The sequence below is a fragment of the Rhinoraja longicauda genome, chromosome 36 (assembly GCF_053455715.1).
Source record: "Rhinoraja longicauda isolate Sanriku21f chromosome 36, sRhiLon1.1, whole genome shotgun sequence".
Lineage (NCBI taxonomy): Eukaryota > Metazoa > Chordata > Chondrichthyes > Rajiformes > Arhynchobatidae > Rhinoraja > Rhinoraja longicauda.
This window is the reverse complement of record NC_135988.1, coordinates 8,139,330-8,165,627: the sequence shown is the minus strand read 5'-3', so window position 1 is coordinate 8,165,627 and position 26,298 is coordinate 8,139,330. Positions and strand designations below refer to the sequence as shown.

The window sequence follows — 26,298 nt, the reverse complement described above, 5'->3', positions numbered from 1 at the left end:
ATGAACAGGTACTTAGGCTCTGTCTTCACAAAGGAAGACACAAACAATCTCCTAGATGTACCACAGGACAGAGGACCTAGGGTGACGGAGGAACTGAAGGAAGTTCACACTAGTCAGGAAATGGTGTTGGGTAGACTGATGGGACTGAAGGCTAAAATCCACAGGGCCTGATGGTCTGCATACCACGGTACTCAAGGAGGTGGCGCTAGAAATCGTGGACACATTGGTGATCAATTTCCAATGTTCTATAGATTCTGGATCAGTTCCTGTGGATTGGAGGGTAGCTATTGTTACCCCACTTTTCAAGAAAGGAGGGAGAGAGAAAGCAGGGAATTATAGACCAGTTAGCCTGACATCGGTGGTGGGGAAGATGCTGAAGTCGATTATCAAAGATGTAATAGTGGTGCATTTGGATAGCAGTAACAGGATCGGTCCAAATCAGCATGGATTTACGAAGGGGAAATCATGCTTGACAAATCTTCTGGAATTTTTTGAGGATGTAACAAGTCAAATGGACAAGGGAGAGCCAGTGAATGTAGTGTACCTGGACTTTCAGGAAGCCTTTGATAAGGTCCCACACAGGAGATTAGTGGGCAAATTTAGAATGCATGCTATTGGGGGTAGGGTATTGACATGGATAGAAAATTGGTTGGCAGTCAGGAAACAAAGAGTAGGGATTAATGGGTCACTTTCAGAATGACAGACAGTGACTAGTGGGGTACCGCAAGGCTCGGTGCTGGGACCTCAGCTACAGTATTTACAATATACATTAATGATTTAGATGAAGGAATTAAAAATAACATTAACAAATTTGCAGATGACACAAAGCTGGGTGGCAGTGTGAACTGTGAAGAGGGTGCTATGAGGTTGCAGGGTGACTTGGACAGGTTGGGTGAGTGGGCAGGAGCATGGCAGATTCAGTATAATGTGGATAAGTGTGAGGTTATCCACTTTGGAGGCAAGAACGGGAAGGCAGATTATTATCTGAATGGTATAAGAAAATAACTGCAGATGCTGGTACAAATCGATTTATTCACAAAATGCTGGAGTAACTCAGCAGGTCCGGCAGCATCTCGGGAGAGAAGGAATGGGTGACGTTTCGGGTCGAGACCCTTCTTCAGACCCTTCTCTCCCGAGATGCTGCCTGACCTGCTGAGTTACTCCAGCATTTTGTGAATAAAAAAAATTATCTGAATGGTGTCAGGGTAGGAAAAGGGGAAGTACAACGAGACCGGGGTGTCCTAGTGCATCAGTCACTGAAAGTAAGCATGCAGGTGCAGCAGGCAGTGAAGAAAGCCAATGGAATGTTAGCCTTCATAACAAGAGGAGTTGAGTATAGGAGCAAAGAGGTCCTTATGCAGTTGTACAGGGCCCTAGTGAGACCGCACCTGGAGTACTGTGTGCAGTTTTGGTTTCCTAATTTGAGGAAGAACATTATTGCTATTGAGGGAGTGCAGCGTAGGTTCACGAGGTTAATTCCCGGGATGGCGGGATTGTCACATGATGAAAGAATGGAGCCACTGGGCTTGTATTCACTGGAATTTGGAAAGATGAGAGGGGATCTTATAGATACTTATAAAATTATTAAGAGATTGGACACGCTAGATGCAGGAAACATGTTCCCGATGTTGGGAGAGTCCAGTACCAGGGGCCACAGTTTAAGAATAAGGGGTTGGCCATTTAGAACTGAGATGAGGAAAAACTTTTACACACAGAGAGTTGTGAATTTTTGGAATTCTCTGCCTCAGAAGGCAGTGGAGGCCGATTCACTGGATGCATTCAAAAGAGAGTTAGATAGAGCTCTTAGGGCTAGCGGAATTAAGGGATATGGCAGGAACGGGGTACTGATTGTGGATGATCAGCCATGATCACATTGAATGGCGGTGCTGGCTCGAAGGGCCGAATGGCCTCCTCCTGCACTTATTGTCTATGTATCAATGTGGCATTTCGGGTCGGGACCCTTCTTCAGACGGAAGACCAGCACCAGTCTGAAGAAGGGTCCTTACCCAAAATGTCACCTGTCCACAATCTCCAGAGATGCTGGCTGACTGACTCCGGCACTTTGTGTCCTCTTGTGTAAACCAGCATCTGCAGTTCCTCGTTTCTACATTTTGTCTGCGCGCTGCATTTTAGTTTCCTTTACTTCCCTCACACTGACTGCAGCCGACTACAGCTGAATAAACATTGCTCCCTCGCCAGCGGTCCCTCCTGCCTAAACCCCCTGACCCTGTTTCCCCTCTCTCCAACGTACAGGGGTCTATTTGCCAGGAACTACTCGGAGAGCTACACTCTGGAGAACGGGACAGAAGTGTGGGAGACCCCACCCTATCCCGTGAGTACCGCACAGTGTCTCCAATGTCGACGAAGCAGTGTCTGTGCGGCAGGTCGCAGCGTGTTTGTGTAACAACAATCTGCAAATTCCTTTCGTGAACCAGACTTGTCACAGGCTCGGGAAACTCCAAACGCCGTGTCAGCCCATGAGATACACAGCACTACTTGCAGTTCTGGTCGCCCCATTGCAGCATTGAGACATAGAAACATAGAAACATAGAAAATAGGTGCAGGAGTAGGCCATTCGGCCCTTCGAACCTGCACCGCCATTCAATATGATCATGGCTGATCATCCAACTCAGTATCCCGTACCTGCCTTCTCTCCATACCCCCCTGATCCCTTGAGCCACAAGGGCCACATCTAACTCCCTCTTAAATATTGCCAATGAACTGGCCTCAACTACCTTCTGCGGCAGAGAATTCCACAGATTCACCACTCTCTGTGTGAAAAAAAACTTTCTCATCTCGGTCCTAAAAGACTTCCCCCTTATCCTTAAACTGTGACCCCTTGTTCTGGACTTCCCCAACATCGGGAACAATCTTCCTGCATCTAGCCTGTCCAACCCCTTAAGAATTTTGTAAGTTTCTATAAGATCCCCCCTCAATCTTCTAAATTCCAGCGAGTACAAGCCGAATCTTTCTTCAAATAAAAGTCCTGCCATCCGAGGAATCAATCTGGTGAACCTTCTCTGTACTCCCTCTATGGCAAGAATGTCTTTCCTCAGATTAGGAGACCAAAACTGTACGCAAAACTCCAGGTGTGGTCTCACCAATGCCCTGTACAACTGCAGCAGAACCTCCCTGCTCCTATACTCAAATCCCCTCGCTATGAATGCCAACATACCATTTGCTTTCTTCACTGCCTGCTGCACCTGCATGCCTACTTTCAATGACTGGTGTACCACGACACCCAGGTCTCGTTGCATCTCCCCTTCTCCTAATCGACCACCATTCAGATAATAGTCTGCTTTCCTGTTCTTGCCACCAAAGTGGATAACCTCACATTTATCCACAATATACTGCATCTGCCATGCAATTGCCCACTCACCTAACCTATCCAAGTCACCTTGCAGCCTCCTAGCATCCTCCTCACAGCTAACATTGCCCCCCAGCTTCGTGTCATCCGCAAATTTGGAGATGTTGCATTCAATTCCCTCGTCCAAATCATTAATATATATTGTAAATTGCTGGGGTCCCAGCACTGAGCCTTGCGGTACCCCACTAGTCACTGCCTGCCATTCTGAAAAGGACCTGTTTATTCCTACTCTTTGCTTCCTGTCTGCCAGCCAGTTCTCTATCCACATCAATACTGAACCCACAATACCGTGTGCTTTAAGTTTGCATACTAATCTCTTATGTGGGACCTTGGCGAAAGCCTTCTGGAAGTACAGATATAACACATCCACTGGTTCTCCCTTATCCACTCTACTAGTTACACCCTCGAAAAATTCTATAAAATTCGTCAGACATGATTTACCTTTCATAAATCCATGCTGACTTTGTCCGATGATTTCACCACTTTCCAACTGTGCTGCTATCCCATCTTTAATAACTGACTCTAGCATTTTCCCCACTACCGATGTTAGACTAACTGGTCTGTAATTCCCCGTTTTCTCTCTCCCTCCCTTTTTGAAAAGTGGGGTTACATTAGCTACCCTCCAATCCTCAGGAACTACTCCAGAATCTAAAGAGTTTTGTTAATACGTTTCCGAAGCAGAATGAGGCCTTTCGGCCCATTACTCCACCATTCAATCATGGCTGATCTATCTTCCCCTCCCCACCCCATGCTCCTGCCTGCTCCCCAAAACCCCTGACATTCGTAGGGATCAAGAATCTGTCAATCTCCATTGTCTTGGCCTCCACAGCTGTCTGTGACAATGAATTCCACAGATTCTCCACACTCTGGCTAAAGAAATTCATCCTCAATTCCTTTGCTAAAGGTACATCCTTTTATTCTGAGGCTGTGCCCTCTGCTCCTATACTCTCCCACTAGTGGAAACATCCTCTTCACATCCACTCTATCCAGGCCTTTCATTATTCACAGAGTGTTAAATAAAGATAACTTTTTAATTAAGAAAATGGTGATTAAGACGACAGCCATCGCGAGCTCTCGGAACATCTTGTTTACAGCTGAGCTGTGAATGTCCTTGTTGGTGATGGTGCATTCCAAAACATGCTGCAACTTGATGAAGGAAATCTGCTTTTAGGCCGATGATTAACTCAATAAAAAACAACTCTTGCCTCAGGCTAGTCAGCACGCACTATTTTTAAATTTAGTTTAGAGATTTCGTGTGGAAACAGGCCCTTCAGCCCACCGAGTTCGCGCTGACCAGTGATCCCTGTGCACTAGTACTATTCTACACACTAGGGACAATTTACAATCTGGACCGAAGCCCATTAACCTAGAAAACTGTGCGTCGTTGGAGTGCGGGCGGAAACCAGAGCTCCTGGAGAAAACGCACTCAGTCACAGGTAGAACGTACAAACTCTGTACAGACAGTATAGAGTCTGTATAGTCAGGATCCAACCTGGCATTGTAGACACCAACTCTACTGCTGCACCACTGTGCTTGCAAAAGCTTTAGAGATGCAGCGTGGAAATAGGCCCTTCAGCCCATCGAGTCCTTGCTGACCAGTGACCACCCCATATACTAGCACTATCCTCCAAATTAGGGAAAATGTTACAGTTTACAGAAGCGAATCAACCTGCAAATCTGTATATCTTTAGAGTGCAGGAGGAAGCCAGAACAGCCGGAGAAAACCCACGCGGTCATGGGGAGAACGTTCAAACTCCATACACATAGTACCCGTAGTCAGTATCGAACCCAGATCTCTGGCACTGTAAAGCAGCAACTCTATGGCTGTACCACTCTGTTGGCCCACAATCTGTGTGACTCCTATTGGTGCCATCTATGTGGTCTGATAACTGGTTGAGATAGTGGTCTCCATCATTGACACCCTCCTGCTGTTAACAAGCTAATGTGTAAACTTACCTGTAACTCAGACGGAGGCCATTCGGTCCACTAAGTCCATGCTGTTCACACTGAGCAATCGTATCAGTCCCTTACGCCCTTCATATCTCCCCTCTACTCCTGCAACTAACTTGCCTCACATTCGCATCAATTCCACTCCCTCCCCTATGTTGTACTTCGTGGTCCGGTATCTGTTGTACCTTTGTTGAGACTCTGGACGGACCACAAGTACACGTGTTTAAAAGGTTATCATACTGGAACTTAAATCCAGGCTGTTTATTCCACGGCCACCTGGAACCAGAGTGGCCACCTAATCAACTCATTCTCTTATATAGACATTACTACACAGGCAAACAAAGTAGTCCTTGTGATACAACAAAGTAGTCCCTGCAATATCACAACACCCTTGATCCTGCACACTCAATTAAGCTAAAAACCCTCAGGTCTTTGGGATGCGGGAGGAAACCGGAGCGCCGGAGAAAACCCCCGCGGTCACAGGGAGAACGTACAAACTCCATACAGACGGCACCCGTAGTCAGGATCGAGCCCGGGTCTCTGGTGCTTTGAGTCAATGACACAACTCCACTGCTGCGCTATGGTGCCACACTCTTCTTCTCCCTGGACCGACATCGAATGAATGGAGATTAAAGGCCGAGGTCATCGATCTCATTCAGCCAGCTCAGGCCTTTACCCAGAGAGTTGAGGTTCAGTTGTGAAAGAGACCAAATGATTCCAGGTCTGCTGCATGGACTATGTGTCATAAGTTATGGGAGCAGAACTAGGCCATTTGGCCCGTCAAGTCTACTCCGCCATTCAATTGTGGCTGATCTATCTCTCCCTCCTAACCCCATTCTCCTGCCAACTCCCCACAACCCCTGACACTAATCACGAATCTATCCATCTCTGCTTTAAAAATATCCACTGACTTGGCCTCCACAGCCCTCTGTGGCAACGAATTCCACAGATTCACCGCCCTCTGACTAAAGAAATTCCTCCTCGCCTCCTTCCTAAAAGAACGTCCTTTCATTCCGAGGCTATGGCCTCTCGTCTTGGATTCTCCCACCAGTGGAAACATCCTCTCCACACCCACTCTATCCACGCCTATCACTCTTCGGTACGTTTCAACGAGGTCCTCCCCCATTCTAAACTCCAGCGACTATAGACCCATTGCCATCAAATGCTCATCATATGTTAACCCTCTCATTCCTGGGATCATTCTTGTAAACCTCCTCTGGACCCCCTCCAGGGCCAGCAACGTCCTTCCTCAGATATGGTGCCGATAATTTCTCACAAATGCGGTCTGACCAGCACTATATAGATCCTCCGCATTACCTCCCTAGGTTTTTGTATCCTAGCCCTCTTGAAAATGCTAGCATTTCATTTGCCCTCTTTACTACCGATTCGACTTGCGGATGAAATTCTTAGGAATCCTGCACCGGCACTCCCAAGTCCTCCGATTTCTGGATTCTCTCCCCATTTAGAAAATCGTCTAGGCCTTTATTTATTCCTGCTACCAAAATTAATTGATTAATGTTGACCTGTTTTAAATGTAAGTTTTCTGGGTGACTTAATTTGCTGACAATCCCCATTTTCTGCCGCGTATAGGACCACTGCTATTACCATGGTTACATAAGGGGGGAAGAAGATTCCTCGGCCAGCTTCAGCACCTGTGACGGGCTCAGGTAAGGTCAGGGCACCTGAAAAACCTCCCAGCCTGGGGCTCTACATTAATAAAGAAACCATTCAGATAGTGATAGAGATATACAGCACAGAAACAGACTCTTCAGCCCACAGAGTCCATGTCCACCTTCAACCATCTATTTGCACTGATTCTTTTTTTAATCCTTTTCACGGTCGCACTAATTCCCCCAAGATTTGATGCTGGTATATATGATCATGAGGGGAATAGACAGGGTGAAGGCACAGAGTCTTTTGCCCAGAGTAGGGGAATCAAGAACCTGGGGACACAGGTTTATGGTGAGAGAGGAAAGATTTGATAGGAACCTGAGGGGCAACTTTTTCACACAGACACGCAGTGGTGGGTACATGGAATGGATCAGAATCAGAATCAGAATCAGAATACCCTTTATTCTCATCCAAAAAAACAAGTCTTGTGGACGAAATTCCGTTGCCAAACAGTCCAACAATAGGAGCAATAAAAATAAGCAATAACACACACAATCACAAACCAACACAAAACAAAAAAAAGAAACATCCATCACAGTGAGTCTCCTCCAGTCACCTCCTCACTGTGATGCAAGGCATCTTTTCTCTTCCCCTGCCGTCTTCTCCCGCGGTCAGGCTGTTGAAGTTGCCACGTCGGGGCGGTCGTGGCTCCCGACATTGAAGCCCCCGCCGGGCGGAGAAAATCCCGCGGCCTATTTCAGTCCATGTCGGACGGTGAAAGGTCCGCAGCGGGCCGACCCAAGCCGCGCGATTCGGGGCGGGCGAAGGCGATGCCACTGCCGCTGCCTCTGCCAGAGCTCCCGATGTCGGCCCCCACCCAGGGGCCTGCGAGATTCCGATATCCATGCGGCCCGCGGCCTTGGGAGGTAATTGAGGTGGGTACTGTAACAACATTTAAAACACATTTGGACAGGTACATGGATAGGAATGATTTAGAGGGATAAGGGCCTAATGCAGGTAGGTGGAACCAGTGCAGATAGAGCATTTTGGTCGGCATGGGGAAAGTCAGGCCGAAGAAACAGGCCCTTTGGCCCAAATTGCCCATGTTGACCAAGATGCCCCATTGGTTCCACCTGCCCGCATTTGGTCCATATCCCTCTAAACCTTTCCTATCCATGTATCTGTCCAAATGTCTTTTTATTGTTGTAGGACTCGATGGCTCTATGACTCTGACTATTCACACGCCATGATGGCTGATTAGCCCTCCAGCCCCCACGTCTTTGGGATATCGGAGATGATTGGAGCACCCGGGGAGGAGCACCACAAGTGCGCGTGCAAACTCCACACAGACCTCACCTGAACTCTTGAACTCTTGGTCTCTGGTGCCGTGAGGCTGCAGCTCCACCAGCTGTAACAATGTGCCACAAGATGGTCTGTAATGACTGGTGCCAAAAGTATTAGCCTTGCAGCATTGACAGGCTGGCGCCGGCTTCAACATTCTTGGTTGCTCACAATTCTGACCACAGCCGGTATTATCTTTGGATCTTTGCCCTTCTTTTCCAGTGGTTACATCCGCACCAAGGGTCAACGCTATCTGATGGAACCTCTGAAAGAATCAGACAGCAATGAACACGCATTCTACAAATATGAAGAACTCAGGCTGCCTCTGCAATCTTGCGGTGTGGTCAACACTTCGTGGGATAGCCCAGAACCAAGAGTGGAAGAGACATTTAGCTCTGCAAGTGAGGTACTTCAAACCATAATGTCACAGGATCACAGAAACAGGCCCGTTGCCTCAACTCATTCATGATGGCCTGGATGTCCCATCTCAGCTCATCCCATTTCCCAGTGCTTGGTCCCATCTACACTAGTCCCACCTGCCCCTGTTTGGCCCATATCCCTCTAAACATCTCCTATCCATGTACATGTTTAAATGTCTTTTACATGTTGTTATAGTACCTGCCTCAACTACCTCCCCTGGCAGCTCATAACATATGCCCAGCACCCTCTGTGTGAAAAGGTTGCCTTATCCATGTACATGTCTAAATGTCTTTTAAATGGTGTTATAGCATCTGCCTCAACTACCTCCTCTGGCAGCTCATTCCTACAACCCACAAGACTCCGTGTGATCAAGTAACCCCTCAGGGGTCACCAGATTGATCCCTGGGATGGCAGGACTTTCATATGAAGAAAGACTGGATAGACTAGGCTTGTACTCGCTGGAATTTAGAAGACTGAGGGGGGATCTTATAGAAACATATAAAATTCTTAAGGGGTTGGAGAGGCTAGATGCGGGAAGATTGTTCCCGATGCTGGGGAAGTCCAGAACCAGGGGTCACAGTTTAAGGATAAGGGGGAAATCTTTTAGGACCGAGATGAGAAAACATTTCTTCACACAGAGAGTGGTGAGTCTGTGGAATTCTCTGCCACTGAAGGTAGTTGAGGCCAGTTCATTGGCTATATTTAAGAGGGAGTTAGATGTGGCCCTTGTGGCTAAAGGGATCAGGGGGTATGGAGAGAAGGCAGGTACATGTTACTGAGCTGGATGATCAGCCATGATCATATTGAATGGCGGTGCAGGCTCGAAGGGCCGAATGTTTCTATGTTCCTGTTAAATCTTTTCCCTCTCACCTTAAACCGATGTCCTCTGGTTCTTGATTCCCCTACCCTGGGTAAAAGATTCTATACATCTGCTCTATCCATTCCCCTCATGATCCAATACACCTCGATAAGATCACCCCTCATCTAGGATTAGAGTCTTAGACTGCCTAACCTCTCCCGATAGCCCAGGCACTCGAGTCCTGGCCACATCCGCGTACATCATCCTTGTGAAGTGTGCATTGCTTGTGAAGCCCTTTCTTTACATTGGGGTCGATATCTTATTTGGTTGCACACTGCTTTGGTAACAATGAGAACAATAACACGGGGCGTCACGGTGACACAGCGGTAGAGTTGCCGCCCTGCAGCACATGCAGCGCCGGAGAACCGGGATCGATCCTGACTACGGGGGCTGTCTGTACGGAGTTTATACGTGACCCACATGGGTTTTCCCCAAGATCTTCGGTTTCCTCCCACACTCCAAAGACGTACAGGCTTGTAGATTAATTGGGCCCGGTATAAGTGTAAATCTACTTCTTATCGAGTCCACGTCACAAGATTGGAAATTGTTCAGCCAGATCTGAACACACTTCTCGGCATCTGCACACAATGGCGTCTCGTGCTTCTGGTGCTGCTTGTGCCTCTTGTGCGCAGGTGTGGAAAGATTGGTGGAAACAGGGCCACGGCGTGAACGCTCTTTCCTTGACCCCACAAGTGCAAACCATCCCTAGTGTGTGTGGGGTAGTGTTAATGGGCGGGGATCGCTGGTCGGTGCGGGCTCGGTGGGCCGAAGGGCCTGTTTCCGTGATGCATCGGCAACACACGATGCCTCAGAAAAGCCACCAGCATCCACAAAGACTCCTCACACCCCTGCAACAGTCTGTTCGAACTTCTACCTTCGGGCAGACGATACAAGGCCTTCTACGCCCGCACCTCCAGACTCAGGAACAGCTTCATCCCCAGGGCCATAGCTGCCATGAACCGGTCCTGCTGAGCCGGATGGTCACATCGCACAGCGAACCGGCACAGATCTACTTGCACTTTATTCTGTTTTAAAACTGTTCTAATTTGTTTCATTGGGTTGTTTAAATTAATACTGACTAGCTAATTAATTTATTGCATCGTATGGGAGGCGCATTCCCAATCTCGTTGTACCCCTGTACAATGACAATAAAGATATATTGTATTGTATTGTATTGTATTGTATGTATCTCCAAGCTAAACTAAACTGAACTAACTGTAATGGGAATCGCTGGGTGATGTTGCACTGACTGTACCTTTCTATTGCAGAGGAGTGAGTTCTTGAAGGCAAAGAAATATATTGAAATGTTCGTGGTAGTAGATAACTCAGAGGTGAGTGAGGCTTCCGCTGAATTGGGTTGTCAAAGGTATCAGTGCCTCTGGCGATGGTAATTTTATTATTGTCATCCTTACCATGATACAGTGAAAAACTTTGTATTGTGTGCTATGTAGGGAAATCATCCACGCCATGAGTACATCAGGTGGTGTAACAAAAAGTCAAGAAACTGAATGCAGAATGCAGTGTTGCAGCCACATAGTGAGTGCAGATTTTAAAAAGCGCAAGGCCGCAATGAGGTAGATTGGAAGACCGTGAAAGTAATCACTAGCACACGAGAGGTCCATTCACATATCTGATAAAAGTGGTGAAATACCTTTTCCCGAGTCTCTTTCCCAACCCAGTTTGGCTTGGGATGTGTGTTGGCCAGGTAGGTAAGGCTGTGTTCATTGTAGCATTCCCACAATGTAATGGTGTTGGCTGGAGGATGATTGAAGACTGCGGCTTGCTAGCTTCTGTTTGGAAGAGCATCATGAGATGGCTATTAGCGCTCTATGAGAGAGGATGGAGTAGCTTGTGTGAGAGGGAGTGCAGCACTTCCTCATCACTGCCCACGCACAGGAAGAACTGTACGATGGGCCGCTTGTTTTATATAGAGTCATGCAGTCATACAGCGTGAAAACAGGCCCTCCGGCCCAACCTGCCCACGCAGGCCAACATGTCCCATCTACACTGGTCCAACCTGCCTGCGCTTGGTCCATATCCCTCTAAACCTATCCTATCCATGTACCTGTCTAAACGTTTCTCAAACGTTGTGATGGTACTGGCCTCGACTACCTCCTCCGGCAGTTCATTCCATACACCTACCACCCTTTGTGCGGAAAAGTCACCCCTCAGGTTCTTGATTCCCCTACTCCGAGCAAGAGAATCTGTGCATCTACCCTGCAATAGTCTTGCCATAGAGGGAGTATAGAGAAGGTTCACCAGATTGATTCCTGGGATGGCAGGAATTTCATATGAAGAAAGACTGGATAGACTCGGCTTGTACTTGCTGGAATTTAGAAGATTGAGGGGGGATCTTATAGAAACCTACAAAATTCTTAAGGGGTTGGACAGGCTAGATGCAGGAAGATTGTTCCCGATGTTGGGGAAGTCCAGAACAAGGGGTCACAGTTTAAGGATAAGGGGGAAGCCTTTTAGGACCGAGATGAGAACGTTTTTTTTCACACAGAGAGTGGTGAATCATTGGAATTCTCTGCCACAGAAGGTAGTTGAGGCCAGTTCATTGGCTATATTTAAGAGGGAGTTAGATGTGGCCCTTGTGGCTAAAGGGATCAGGGGGTATGGAGAGAAGGCAGGTACGGGATACTGAGTTGGATGATCAGCCATGATCATATTGAATGGCGATGCAGGCTCGAAGGGTCGAATGGCCTACTTCTGCACCTATTTTCTATGTTTCTATGTTTCTACTCATCTCTCCTGATCCATTCCCCTCATGATTTTGTACACCACTATTACATCACCCATCATCCTCCCGTGCACCGAGGAGTAGATTCTTGTAAAGCATTCAAGCCGTCTTGATGGATTCAGATCTAATGGCTCCTCCTTGCTTTTCAGTTCCAACACTTTGGGTCAGTGGAAGCTGTGCGGAGCAGGGTGTTTGAAGCAGTCAATCACATCAACCTGGTGAGTTATTCTAAAATCTTGACCTCCTGTTACAATGTCCCTGCGGACTAGTTGAGCCGCAACCCTTCCCATTACAGAGGGCTCTCTTGCACCATTTAAGTCATATCGCTTATCCTTCCCTGACTGATATCCAGCTCACAGTTCTCTTCCTGTATGAGCCTGAAGAAGGGTCTCGACCCGAAACGTCACCCATTCCTTCTCTCCAGAGATTCTCCCTGTCCCCGCTGAGCTACTCCAGCATTTTGTGTCTATCACGGTTCTCCTTGTTATGTTTTTGCATCCTTGTGCTAAAGCCATCACACCCAATTGCCCTTGCAACCTTTGCTCCTTTGCTTGTTGGGATCTATTGTCGTCTCTGGCCACAGTTTGACCTTTAGACCTTTTCCCTAAGCCATTCCCCCAGTGGTTACGGGGAGAGGGCAGGAGAATGGGGTTGAGAGGCAAAAATAGACCAGCCATGATCGAAGGGCAGAGTAGACTCAATGGGCCAAATGGCCTAATTCTGCTCTGATGTGTTGTGGTCTTATGGTCTTCTGTATCTCCTGCCCAACGGTAGCAGTGAGAAGTGGGCATGGACTGCACTGGAGGGATCATTGATGCTAGACACCACCCATTGAGGCAGGAACTTGTGGGGCAGTTTTCGATAGTGGGGAAGGCTGTGCCTGTGATGAGCTGGGCTGAGTGGCAATCTGCTTTTTTCACAATGCCACAAGATTTCACAAATCTGGTTGCAGGGTAACCCCACCAATTTCAATTTGGTTCTTTGAAATATTTTACCCACCTGGAAGAAAATACTGTTTAACTTCTCAACCCTGAAAGATGTCGGCCCTGACAGTGCAGCATCACACTGGGACGGGAAGAGTTGGCTGTGTGTCCCAGGCCTCTGGAATGGTCATCGAACATAGAACAGTACAGTGCGCAGGAAGGAACAGCAGATGCTGGTTTAAATCGAAGATCGACACAAAATGCTAGAGTAACTCATGCTATTTTTGCCCAGAGATGCTGCCTGTCCCGCTGAGTTACTCCGAAATGACTTAGATGAAGGGATTAAAAGTAACGTTAGCAAATTTGCGGATGACACAAAGCTGGGTGGCAGTGTGAACTGTGAGGAGGATGCAGGGTGACTTGGACAGATTGTGTGAGTGGGCAGATGCATGACAGATGCAGTTTAATGTGAATAAATGTGAGGTTATCCACTTTGGTGGAAAGAACAGGAAGGCAGATTATTATCTGAATGGTGTCAAGTTAAGAATTGGGGAAGTACAAAGAGATCTGGGTGTCCTTGTTCATCAGTCACTTAAAGTTAGCATGCAGGTGCAGCAAGCAGTGAAGAAAGCTAAATGGCATGTTGGCCTTTCTGACAAGAGGAGTTAAGTATAGGAGCAAAGAGGTCCTTCTGCAGTTGTACAGGGCCCTAGTGAGACCGCACCTGGAGTACTGTGTGCAGTTTTGGTCTCCAAATTTGAGGAAGGATATTCTTGCTATTGAGGGGGTGCAGCGTAGGTTTACTAGATTAATTCCTGGAATGGCGGGACTGTCGTATGTTGAAAGACTGGAGCGACTAGGCTTGTATAGGCTGGAATTTAGAAGGATGAGAGGGGATCTTATTGAAACATATAAGATTATTAAGGGATTGGACAGGCTAGAGGCAGGAAACATGTTCCCAATGTTGGGGGAGTCCAGAACCAGGGGCCACAGTTTAAGAATAAGGGGTAGGCCATTTAGAACGGAGATGAGGAAAAGCTTTTTCAGTCAGAGAGTTGTAAATCTGTGGAATTCTCTGCCTCAGAAGGCAGTGGAGGCCAATTCTCGGGATGCTTTCAAGAGAGAGTTAGGCCTGGCCTACTATTGTCTATTGTCTAGTGACATCTTGTGTCTATCTTCGATAGAACAGTACGACACAGGAAAAGGCTCCTCACCCCACAATGTCGGTGCCAAGCATGATGCCAAATTAATCTCCTCTGCCTGAATGTAATCCTTAATCCTCCATTCCCTGCATATCCATACACCGATCTAAAAGCCACTATCGTATGTAGTTCCACCACCACCTCTGCTAGCAGGTTCCACTTGCACCCACCACTCTCATGCAAAGAATTTGCCCCACACGCCATCTTTAAACTTTCACCCCCTCACCTTACATCTAAATGCTCTCTAATCTTTAATATTTCCACCCTGGGAGAAATGTCCTATCTACCCTATCTGTGCCGATCGGTGGATGGATCGCTCGATGGATCGCTCGATGGATCAATCAATGGATCGATCGTTCGGCCTGTCTGTGGGTGCTGGAGATACTTCCGATGTACTTCCATCAGATATCCCCTTCGACAGAGTGGAACATGAATCCACAACTTTATCCCAGAGGTGGATGTGCAGTTGGCAGTCCTGCCGCTGGTAGTCCGGAAAGACACATCGTTCTTTTCCTGACATTTACCGAAAACACGAAACCGTCATAAATTGAAACAGAAAGTGTCTGTTTGGCCCCTCCCCCCGGGCCTGTTTGCCCTTCAATCAGATCCACAGCGGACCAAGCTGCCACGCTCCTGTGCCAACCGCCTAGGCTGTGATTACCCTAATGTCAAACCCCCCTTTGAGGGAGGTTACCGTGTCATAAGAGGTCGTAATGGATTATAGACAATCCCAACACTTATCTCCTGCTTTCCACAGCTGTACAGGCCGTTGAGAACACACGTGGCCCTGGTTGGTCTGGATATCTGGACCAGGAGAAATAAAATATCTGTCCTAAGTAATTCTGACCAGACTCTGAGAAACATCTTGGCCTGGCGCAATCAGCAGCTTCTACCAATGCATGAGCATGACAACATCCAATTCATCACGTAAGTGCTGGTGGAATCAGGGCAATGGCTTCCTTGCAGTTCTGTAGTTTAGTTTAGTTTAGTTTAGTTTAGTTTAGTTTAGTTTAGTTTAGTTTAGTTTAGAGATACAGCGTGGAAACAGGTCCTTTGTCTACCGAGTCCACGTCGACCTACGATCACCCTGGACACTAGCACTATTCTACACACTTTAAAGATTTACCAAAGCCAATTAACCTACAAACCTGCCCATCTTTGGAGTGTGGGAGGAACCCGATGCACCAGGAGAAAACCCACACAGTCACAGGGAGAACGTACAGACTCCGCAAAGATAGCGCCCGTAGTCAGGATTGAACCCAGGACTCTGGTGCTGCGGGGCAGCATCTTTACCACTGCCCCACCGTGCTGCCCTGGGTCGTTGTTCCATTTCCTTCTGCAAAAAGGCCCACATGGCTGTTGAGGTGCGAAGAGAAATCGATGGCAGCATCGACTTTGGAAGTAAAATTCCAGCATTCTGCGTCTTTAACTGCACGCATACAAACATACACACATCCCGTGCATGTGCGCATAGAAACACATGCACACACTCACGTGCACACGCTCATGGGCACATGCACGCACACACACTCACAAACGCACGCACGCACGCACACACCAACTCACAAGCACATACATACTATCGTGGTCTAGCTTACTTAGAAGAACTGATATATATATTTGTCGTTGGTGCATCTAATGCAAGAATCTCATTATGCTGATTAGTTTCTAGTGCATGTATCAGATAAACACTCATGAACACACATGGATAAAAATGCACATGTGTACACACAGACACAAGCACACATGTACATGCACAGACAAAAGCGCACAGCCCATCTACCATTGATCTTCCATTCACACTAGTTCCTTTCATGCTCAGTCACAAATATATATGCACATCTATTCACTGCTCTCTGTGGCCTCAAACTCATGCTTGATGTTAGTTTTAGTTTAGTTTCAGTTTTAATAATAATAATAATAATAATAATAATAATACATTACATTTATATAGCGCTTTTCTAACACTCAAAGACGCTTTACAGGGTTTACTAAAACATAAAAGAAAATAAATAGATAAATGAGTAAACGAAGAGAAAAGGAAAAAGAAGGTAAGGTAACGATCAGTGATTGAAGGCAGTGCTGAACAGATGAGACTTCAGTGATGTTTTGAATGTGGTGAGTGAGGAGGAGTCTGTGACGGTTTGGGGTAGTGAGTTCCATAGCGTGGGAGCAGCGGTGGAGAAAGCCCTGTCCCCCCAGGATCTGAGGTATCGCGTGGAAACAGACCCATTGGCCTGCCTTGTCCGCGCCAACCAATGGTCACGCCACACTAGTTCCATTCTACACGCTGGGAACAATTCGCAAAGGCCAATTAACTTTCAAACTGCACGTCTTTGGAATGTGGGATGTAACCGGAGCACCCGGAGTAAACCCACGCGATCTCAGGGAGAACGTACAAACTCGGTACAGACAGTGCCCGTGGTCAGGATTGAACCTGGGTCTCTGGCGCTGTAAGGCAGCAACTCTACCTCTGTACCATGTGTTAGTGCTTCTTCTTCCCTATGACTCCATGGCTGTCCTGAGAGTGCTCCGGTTTCCTCCCAAATCCCAAAGACGAGCGCGTTGGTAGGTGAACTGGCCTCTGTATACTGCCCCTAGCGTGCGGTAGAATCCGGGGAATGTTGACAAAAATATAGGGAGAATAATATACCTTCAGAGTAGGATTAGTGTATCTGGGTGCTTGATGGTTAGCACAGACTCGGTGGGCCGAAGGGCCCCTTCCTTGCTGATTGTAAAATGAGAATGGAAATCACGTCCATCCTTCTCGCCTGAAGAAACCCCTGGCATTTCACAAAGACAACTGGGATGTTAGACGTGTGAAGGATAAGGTAGTCACACAGACAAAAGGAATTAATGAATGACTGATACTTTATTGTCACATGCGATAAGCCCCGGTGATATTCTTCATTTTGCATACACAAGGTATGCAAAGAGTCACCACATAAAGGGCGCCGACGAAGTTATAAAGTATCCCACACCATCCTCCTTTGTTCTCTCCCCCCCCCCCCCCCCCCCATCCCCTCACGGCGGTCCCCCCAAGCCGGGTCCTCCTTGTGACGAAGCTCATAGTGCCATCTCCTATTTGCAGTTACGTCGATTTCGATGGAGACACCATTGGCTTGGCTCAAGTGAGTGCGATGTGCACTGGGGGCTCTGGTGCAGTTAATCAGGTGAGCTTCACAATCACAACAACAGGGCGCAGGTAGTCCTTTTGCCGAACGCGTTTGGTGCGAGGAGTTGCCTGAACCAATTTGCACGATTGTCCCCAATTATTAGGCTTAAGGCTTCAAGCCTTTAGTACACAAAGCTTTTCATTGCATCGTGGTGCATAGAAACATAGAAAATAGGTGTGGTGCATTCAGCCCTTCGAGCCAGCACCGCAACCCAATATCATCATGGCTGATCATCTAAAATTAGTACAGCATTCCAGCTTTTTCCCCATACCACTTGATCCCCTTAGCCCTAAGAGCTAAATCTAACTCTCTCTTGAATACATCCAGTGAATTGGCCTCCACTGCCTTCTGTGGCAGAGAATTCCACAGATTCACAACTCTCTGGGTGAAAAAGTTTTTCTTCAACTCAGTCCTAAATGGCGTACCCCTTATTCTTAAACTGTGACCCCTGGTTCTGGACTCCCCCAACATCGGGAACATTTTTCCTGCATCTAGCCTGACCAATCCTTTAAAAATGTTATATGTTTCTGTAAGATCCCCTCTCATCCTTCTAAATTCCAGCAAATGCAAGCCCAGTCGACCCATCAAACGCCAGTCCCGCCATCCCGGGAATTAACCTGATGAACCTACGCTGCACTCCCTCAATAGCAATAATGTCCTTCCTGAAATTAGGAAATTAGGAGGCCAAAATTGCACACAATACTCCAGGGGGATTGAGGGGGATGGAATGGGGGGGGGGGGGGGGGGGGGGGGGGGGGGGAGGGGAGGGGAGAGGGGAGGATAAGGGGGTTGAGGAGGATGGAGTGGGGGGGGAGGGGAAAGTGGAGGAGAGGGTGCTGTACCAATGCAGGAGAGATTTGGGCCCAATGGGTCTACTTGGTCTAGCATCTCTCTAAAACCTGCCCTATCCATGTATCTGTCTAAATGTTTCTTAACATTGCGAGTGTAGGATAGAACTAGTGAAGTGGTCGGCGTGGACTCAGTGGGCGAAGGGCCTGTATCTCTAATTACTCGATTACTCTTGGCAATAGAGGTTCTGGGTTTGGGAAATGCCCTCGTGTCGGTCACGGGTGGATAAGTCTGATGTCTTTCCTCAGGATCACGCGTCCAATGTTCATGGAGTCGCCTCGACCATGGCTCATGAGATGGGACACAACTTGGGCATGAATCACGACAATGAAGCTTGCCTGTGCAATTCCAATTCTTGCATCATGTCTCCAGTCTTAAGGTAGGTGAGATGCAGGCCCCCGCCACCCCTGGAACATGAGGGATCGTCCATGGCCACAGTAGGCAGAGACAGAGGCCAGAGATGGAGGGCGTGCAGGAACAGATGGAGGCAAAGAGGGAGTGAGCCCGTTCTTGTGCTTGCCAGATTCAGAACCAAATCACCAAGGAAAAGTTCTGAAGTCACTGACTTTTTCACTCAGAGTTGTGAATCTGTGGAATTCTCTCCTTCAGAAGTCAGTGGAGGCCAATTCTCTGGATGCTTTCAAGAGAGTTAGATTTAGATTTTTAGATTTAGAGATATAGCGCAGAAACAGGCCCTTCGGCCCACCGGGTCCGAGCCGCCCAGCGATCCCCGCACACTAACACTCTCCTACACCCACTAGGGACAATTTTTAATTTTTTTTTAACATTTGCCCAGCCAATTAACCTACAAACCTGCACGTCTTTGGAGTGTGGGAGGAAACTGAAGATCTCGGAGTAAACCCACGCAGGTCACGGGGAGAACGTACAAACTCCGTACAGACGGCGCCCGGAGTCGGGATCGAACCTGAGTCTCCGGCGCTGCATTCGCTGTAAGGCAGCAACTCTACCGCTGCGCCACCGTGCCGCCCGTTAGATAGAGCTCGTAATGATAGCGGATTCAGGGGGTATGGGGAGAAGGCAGGAACGGGGTACTGATTGTGGATGATCAGCCATGATCACATTGAATGGCGGCGCTGGCTCCAAGGGCCGAATGGCCTCCTCCTGCACCTATTGTCTATTGACTTGCCCTGCCTGCACCACTGGGTCACGGATTCCTCTGGACCTTCCTCGCCCTGAGTGTGAGCTCGCCACCAGATCAGGACGATCCACTTTCTAGTCATTTCACAGGAGCCTACTTTCTGCAGCGATGGACTCTGCAAGTCCATGTAAACGCTATTTCTTCTATTCTTCCTCGATAGCAATAACTTGCCGACGGAGTTCAGTTCGTGCAGTCACCAGAACTTCCAGAGCTTCACGCTGTCGCTCACGGCCTCCTGCATGCGTGATGTTCCCCGCCTGGAAGAGATTGTGGCGGCACCCATCTGCGGGAACCACTTTGTGGAGAAGGGAGAAGACTGTGACTGCGGCACTCCCCAGGTAAGGATGTAAATGTACGCAGAGTGCTGGAGTAACTCAGCGGGTCAGGCAGCATCTCTGGAGAAGAGGGACGGGTGACGTTTCAGGTCGGGACCCTTCTTCAGACCGAAGAAGAATCCTGACTCAAACATCACCCATCCTTCTCTACACGGAAGAAGAATCCCGACCCAAAACGTCAACCCATCCCATTTTCTCCAGAGATGCTGCCTGACCCGCTGAGTTACTCCAGCAATTTGTGTCTATCTTCGGTGTAAACCAGCGTCTGCAATTCCTTTCTAGACACTGCAGGTGCTCGAATGGTGAGTGAAGCACAAAGTGCTGGAGTAACTCAATGGGTCAGGTAGCACATGTGGAGAACATGATTAGGTGCCGTTTCGGGTCCGTGTCCTCCAGAGATGCTGCCGGACTCGCTGAGTTCCTCCAGCACTTTCTGGTTCACAAACACATTTTCCTTGTCATTATGCAGCTCTGCGATTCCTTGACAAATAATCAGTGTGTTTCAATATTTTAGACTATTGTTTGTTCCCACACCCTTCTTTGATCGTGCAGCGTTTAAGTGCCTCCCAGTCTACAGGATGGGCAGACAGTTAGCGATGAACTATCCCCTGAGCAGATCCACAGGGTATGAGTCAGAGGGAGAAATAATGCAGGTAGTTAGGTGATGTAAGGAGGTGTGAGGAGAGGCGCAGTGGGTGGGAGGCTGAGCTCAGAACTTACCTTTCCATCTCCGTACCTCTCCCTGCATCCCCTGATTACCTGTATTATCTCTCCCTCTGTGTCAACGTATCTCTTTTCCTGTGCTCAAAGTGACAGGCAGTCTGCTTGGCAGGCAGTCTCCTGTCCAGCATTATAAAGGCTGTAAAGGGGGTATTATAAAGTATTATAAAGGGGGTGGAGTTGCTGCCTCACAGCGCCAGAGGCCCGGGTTCGATCCCAACTACGGGCGCTGTCCGTACGGAGTTTGTACGTTCTCCGCGTGGACTGCGTGGGTTTTCTCCGGGATCTCCGGTTTCCTCCCACACTCCAAAGACGTGCAGGTTTGGTAGGTTAATTGGCTCGGTATAAATGTAAATTTTGTCTAGTGTGTGTAGGATAGTGTTAGTGTGCGGGGATCGCTGGGCAGCGTGGACTCGCTGGGCCCAAGGGCCTGTTTCTGCACTGTATCTCTAAACCGAAAAACAAAAGGAGGCCATTCAGTCCATAGTAGTTCATGAAGAGCTGCCTGGGCTAGCACCAGCTTCTACCTCTGGGTGAGTGGCCCTGCAGGTCACAGCTCTTTGAGGGCACCTCCGCCTGCTGTTTAGATGTGGTGCGGGTTCCCACCTCCACCACCGATCCAGACACCCCAGGACGGTCGGGCAGTCCATCATCAGATCAACGTGTCCCTCCGATATGTTCAACGATTCAATGGTGCTTTATTGTCACGTGTACCTAGGGACAGTGAAATGCTTTGTTTTACGTACAACCCGGTGAAATCATGTGGCAGACCGTACCCGGGCAGTACACGAGTGGCCCCATGTTTCTGGTGCCGATAACGTTGCAAAAGTTCACCGAATTGTCTTATCCTCCCTCCCCATCTCCGGGAGGCAGCAAACCTCACCCCCCCCCCCCACCCCCCACCCTTCCCCCACCCCCACCCTTCCCCCTCCACCACCCTTCCCCCACCCCCACCATTCCCCCACTCCACCCATCCCCCACCCCCACCCTTCCCTCACTCCACCCTTCCCCCGCCCCCACCCTTCCCCCACCCTTCTCCCACCCCCACCCTTCCCCCACCCTTCACCCACCCTTCCCCCTCCCCCACCCTTCCCCCTCCACCACCCTTCCCCCACCCCCACCCTTCCCCCACCCCCACCCTTCCCCCACCCCCACCCTTCTCCCACCCCCACCCTTCTCCCACCCCCACCCTTCCCCCACCCCCACCCTTCCCCCACCCCCACCCTTCCCCCACCCTTCACCCACCCTTCCCCCTCCCCCACCCTTCCCCCTCCACCACCCTTCCCCACCCCCAGTCTTCCACCACCCTTCCCCCACCCCCACCCTTCCCCCACCCTTCTCCCACCCTTCCCCCACCCCCACCCTTCCCCCGCCAGGTCCACCCTCCGTTCTCGGTGACCCCCAACCAGGTAGCTCTCGACGGCCCCCCCCCCCTCTCTCTCTGCCAGTCCCCTCGCTCTCAGCGGTTGCTCGCGGGTCCCTCCTCACTCTCGGCAGCGGGGTCCGGTCAGCGCTGGTGGCCCAGGGGCGGGTTCGGAGTCCGCGGTGGGCGAGCCGATTTGCGTCGTGGGTCCTAGGCGGGCAGGCTTCCTTCTGTCGGTGAGGGTGTCGCCCATCATGGTCTCTTGTCACCCATAGGAATGTCAGAACCCTTGCTGTGAGCCGAAGACATGCAAACTGAAAGAGGAAGCCCAGTGTGCAGATGGAGAATGCTGCCAGGATTGCAAGGTACCTTCGATCCATTCAGTCGGCTCTATTTTCCTTCATCTGGTGCTACTCTCAGCTCCATCACCCATTCACTGCTCCTCTTTGTATCTTCCTGCATCCCTTGATGTTACCTCTCCCTCTGGTCTCTCTCCCAGTGTACGTGTCTCTCTTTCTCCTTCAGTGGAATGCAAATTGCTGGTGCAACTCAGTGGGTTGGCCTACGTCCCTGGAGGACATGGATAGGTGATGTTTTGGGTGAAGATGAAGGGTCCCGACCTGAAAAATCAGCAAACTATGTCCTCCAGATAGGCTTTCCGATCCGCTGAGCTACTTGGAGTTTAACACAAGATTTCAGAATTTATAATTACTTGTATATACTCTCTCTTTTTCCCTCTCAGTTTATTTTTTCTATGCCTGCGTGTGTGTTCGTGTGTGCTTGCGTGTGTGTGTGTGTGTGTGTGCGTGTGTGTGTGTGCGAACGTGCATGTGTGAGTGCAAATCTGTGTGTGTATGTGACGTGTGTGTGTATGTGGGTGCATGCATGTGCGTGTGTGCCTGTGTGTGCAAATGTGTATTTGTGTGTGTGCTTGAGTGTGTGTATATGGGTGTGTTTGTGTGCAAATGTGTGTGTGTGCTTGTGTGCGTAAGTGTGTGCATGTGTGTGCGTAAGTGTGTGCGTGTGTTTGTGTAAGTGTGTGCGTAAGTGCATGCATGTGCGTGTGTAAGTGTGTGCATGTGTGTGCGTGTTTAAGTGTGTTTCCCAACCTTCATTATTTTTCTCTCTCGCTCCCTCATTGTTCCTGTGTATTTTCATAGTCGGAGGTACAGCACAGAAGCAGGTTCGTCAGCCCAACCTGACCACACCAACCATCTAGCATCCATTCACACCAATCCATCCCAAAGCCATTTCGTACTGCCCACCTTCTCATCTTCTACCCTCTGATTCTAACACTCACACACACCCAAGGGGCAATCTCCAATTAATTTACCAATCGGCACGCATTATGATGCGGAATGAAACCAGAGAATCCAGGAAAACCCACGCAGTCACAGGGAGAACATGCAAACTCCACACAAACATGCAAACTCCACACAGGCAGCACCCAAGGCTAGGATTGAACCTGCACACCGGAGCTGCGATCTTTGCACACTGCACCAATGTGACACCCAACCCCCCACTGTCTGTTTGTCTCCCTCCCCCTCCCTCCCCCCTCCCCCACCCACCCCCACCCATCCTCACCCTCCCCCACCCACCCCCACCCTCTCCCTCCCCCACCCTTCCCCACCCTCCCCCACCCTCTCCCTCTCTCCCCCATCCTCCCCCTTCCACCCCCAACCTCTCCCTCCCCCACCCCCACCCTCTCTCTCCCTCCCCCTCCCCCCCTCTCCCTCCCTCCCCACCCACCCCCACCCATCCTCACCCTCCTCCACCCACCCCCACCCTCTCCCTCCCCCACCCTTCCCCACCCTCCCCCACCCTCTCCCTCTCTCCCCCACCCTCCCCCTTCCACCCCCAACCTCTCCCTCCCCTACCCCCACCCTCTCTCTCCCTCCCCCTCCCCCCCCCCTCCCTCCCTCTTTTCCATGCTCTGTCTTTACATCTTTCTCTCTCTGACTCGCCATCTTCCCCCTCTCTCACTAACCCTCTCTATGTCAGCCTCTCTCTGTCCCTCACTGACCCACTCTCACTCACGCTCGCTGTCAGCTTGTGCCCGCCTCCCCCTGCCTCTCTCGGTCTTCTCCTTGGACGCGAGGCGTTGCCAGGTTTGTGCAGAGGTGAGGGTCCCTGTGCAGGAACTGACTGTGAATCCGCTCTCCCCGCTGTCCTTAGATCAAAGTCGCGGGGATAATGTGCAGGAAAGTCAGAGACGAGTGCGACCTTTCGGAAAACTGTGACGGCACGTCCAACATCTGCCCGAAGAATGCTTTCTGCCAGAACGGGACCCCTTGTAAGAGAGGGGCGGGTTTCTGTTACAATGGAGCGTGCCCCACTCACCAAGACCAGTGTACCTCTCTGTGGGGACCTGGTAAGTCAATGTTCTTCATTACTGCTGCAAAAACCCTAAAAATGTAAACACTACCAACGCTCTGTGTAGCAGGGAACCGCAGATGCTGGTTTATACCGAAGATAGACAGACGCAAAGTGCTGGAGTAACTCAGCGGGTCAGGCAGCATCTCTGGAGAAAAAGGATGGGCGGTGTTTTGGGTCGGGACAGATTCACAATCTCCGAGTCTTCAGAGACTGATTATGAGTCTTCAGACATGATCTCTGAAGGTCTGAAAAAGGGTCGCGACCCGAAATGTCACCCATCCTTTTTCTCCAGATATGTTGCCTGACCCGCTGAGTTACTCCAGCACTTTGCATCTATCTTCACAACCAAAGGGTCAACTGTCCTCTCCTCAACTCCCCCCTGCACTCTCTGCTCTAAATCAATTCCTGGTACCCAACTTCCTTATCTATACTTTGCTACCCAAAGCCCTCATCTCAATAATCTCCTCCTGCTTGGAAGCCCTCTTCTTGCCATAGAGGGAGTACAGAGAAGGTTCACCAGATTGATTCCTGGGATGGCAGGACTTTCATATGAAGAAAGACTGGATAGACTCGGCTTGTACTCGCTGGAATTTAGAAGATTGAGGAGGGGTCTTATAGAAACGTACAAAATTCTTAAGGGGTTGGACAGGCTAGATGCAGGAAGATTGTTCCGATGTTGGGGAAGTCCAGAACAAGGGGTCACAGTTTAAGGATAAGGGGGATGTCTTTTAGGACCGAGATGAGAAAGTTTTTTTCACACAGAGAGTGGTGAATCTGTGGAATTCTCTGCCACAGAAGGTAGTTGAGGCCAGTCCATTGGCTATATTTAAGAGGGAGTTAGATGTGGCCCTTGTGGCTAAAGGGATCAGGGGGTATGGAGAGAAGGCAGGTACGGGATACTGAGTTGGATGATCAGCCATGATCATATTGAATGGCGGTGCAGGCTCAAAGGGCCGAATGGCCTACTCCTGCACCTATTTTCTATGTTTCTATGTTTCTATGTATCTCCACTCCTCCGTCTCCAACTCTTGACATCCCCAAATGCTTCTGTTTCACTGCTGGCAACCGAGCTCTCAGCTACCCCTGTATGTTCCTCACCACATCGAAGGTGGCCATTCAGCCCATTGATTCTACGACAGCTCTCAGAGCTATCCCATCGCTCCATTTATTTTCACCATTGTCCGTTCTCTCGCGCATGCCCATCGGCATCCCAGTGAAAACGTAAACTTGGGAATTCCTTCCTTAAAGTCTCCGTCTCTCTGCCGCATTCCTCCTTTGGGGACGGCTCTGTGGTGCAGCGGTAGAGTTACTGCCCCTACAGCCCCAGAGGCCCGGGTTCGATCCTAATCATGGGAGCTGTCTGTGTGGAGTTTGCACGTTCTCCCCGTGACCTGCGTGGGTTTCTCCGGGTGCTCCGGATTCCCCCCATGCTCCAAAGACGTCCAGGTTTGTAATTGGGTAATTGGTTTTGGTAATGCAAAATTGTGAGTTGTCCCTAGTTGTGTGGGACAGGGCTCGTGTACGGTGTGATTGCTGATCGGTGCGGTGCTGGATAGAGCTCTTAAGGATAGCGGAGTCAGGGGGTATGGGGAGAAGGCAGGAACGGGGTACGGATTGGGAATGATCAGCCATGATCACATTGAATGGGGGTGCTGGCTCGAAGGGCCGAATGGCCTCCTCCTGCACCTATTGTCTATTGTCTATTGAGTCTGTGGGCCGCAGGGCCTGCTTCCGCATTGTATTTCTAAACCAAACTAAATGCCCTTCATTTCAAAATAGGACGTACAGGGTAAATGGTAGGGAATTGAGGAATGCAGTGGAACAGAGGGATCTGGGAATAACTGTGCATTGTTCCCTGAAGGTGGAATCTCATGTGGATAGGGTGGTGAAGAAGGCGTTTGGTA

The 26,298-nt window shown here is 49.4% G+C and overlaps 1 protein-coding gene across 1 annotated transcript in view; it reads left to right on the top strand.

The window, feature by feature from the left end:
* Positions 1 to 26,298, top strand: part of LOC144610289 (zinc metalloproteinase-disintegrin-like MTP8) — a 64,703-nt gene that overhangs the window by 12,727 nt on the left and 25,678 nt on the right. The window contains exons 4-14 of the mRNA XM_078428879.1: positions 2,254 to 2,332; positions 6,908 to 6,984; positions 8,492 to 8,675; positions 10,817 to 10,879; positions 12,441 to 12,509; positions 15,174 to 15,343; positions 17,508 to 17,589; positions 18,690 to 18,820; positions 19,761 to 19,938; positions 22,294 to 22,383; positions 24,194 to 24,389. Of these exons, the coding sequence (XP_078285005.1) occupies positions 2,254 to 2,332; positions 6,908 to 6,984; positions 8,492 to 8,675; positions 10,817 to 10,879; positions 12,441 to 12,509; positions 15,174 to 15,343; positions 17,508 to 17,589; positions 18,690 to 18,820; positions 19,761 to 19,938; positions 22,294 to 22,383; positions 24,194 to 24,389 (1,319 nt within the window). The remainder of the gene's footprint in view (positions 1 to 2,253; positions 2,333 to 6,907; positions 6,985 to 8,491; positions 8,676 to 10,816; positions 10,880 to 12,440; positions 12,510 to 15,173; positions 15,344 to 17,507; positions 17,590 to 18,689; positions 18,821 to 19,760; positions 19,939 to 22,293; positions 22,384 to 24,193; positions 24,390 to 26,298) is intronic.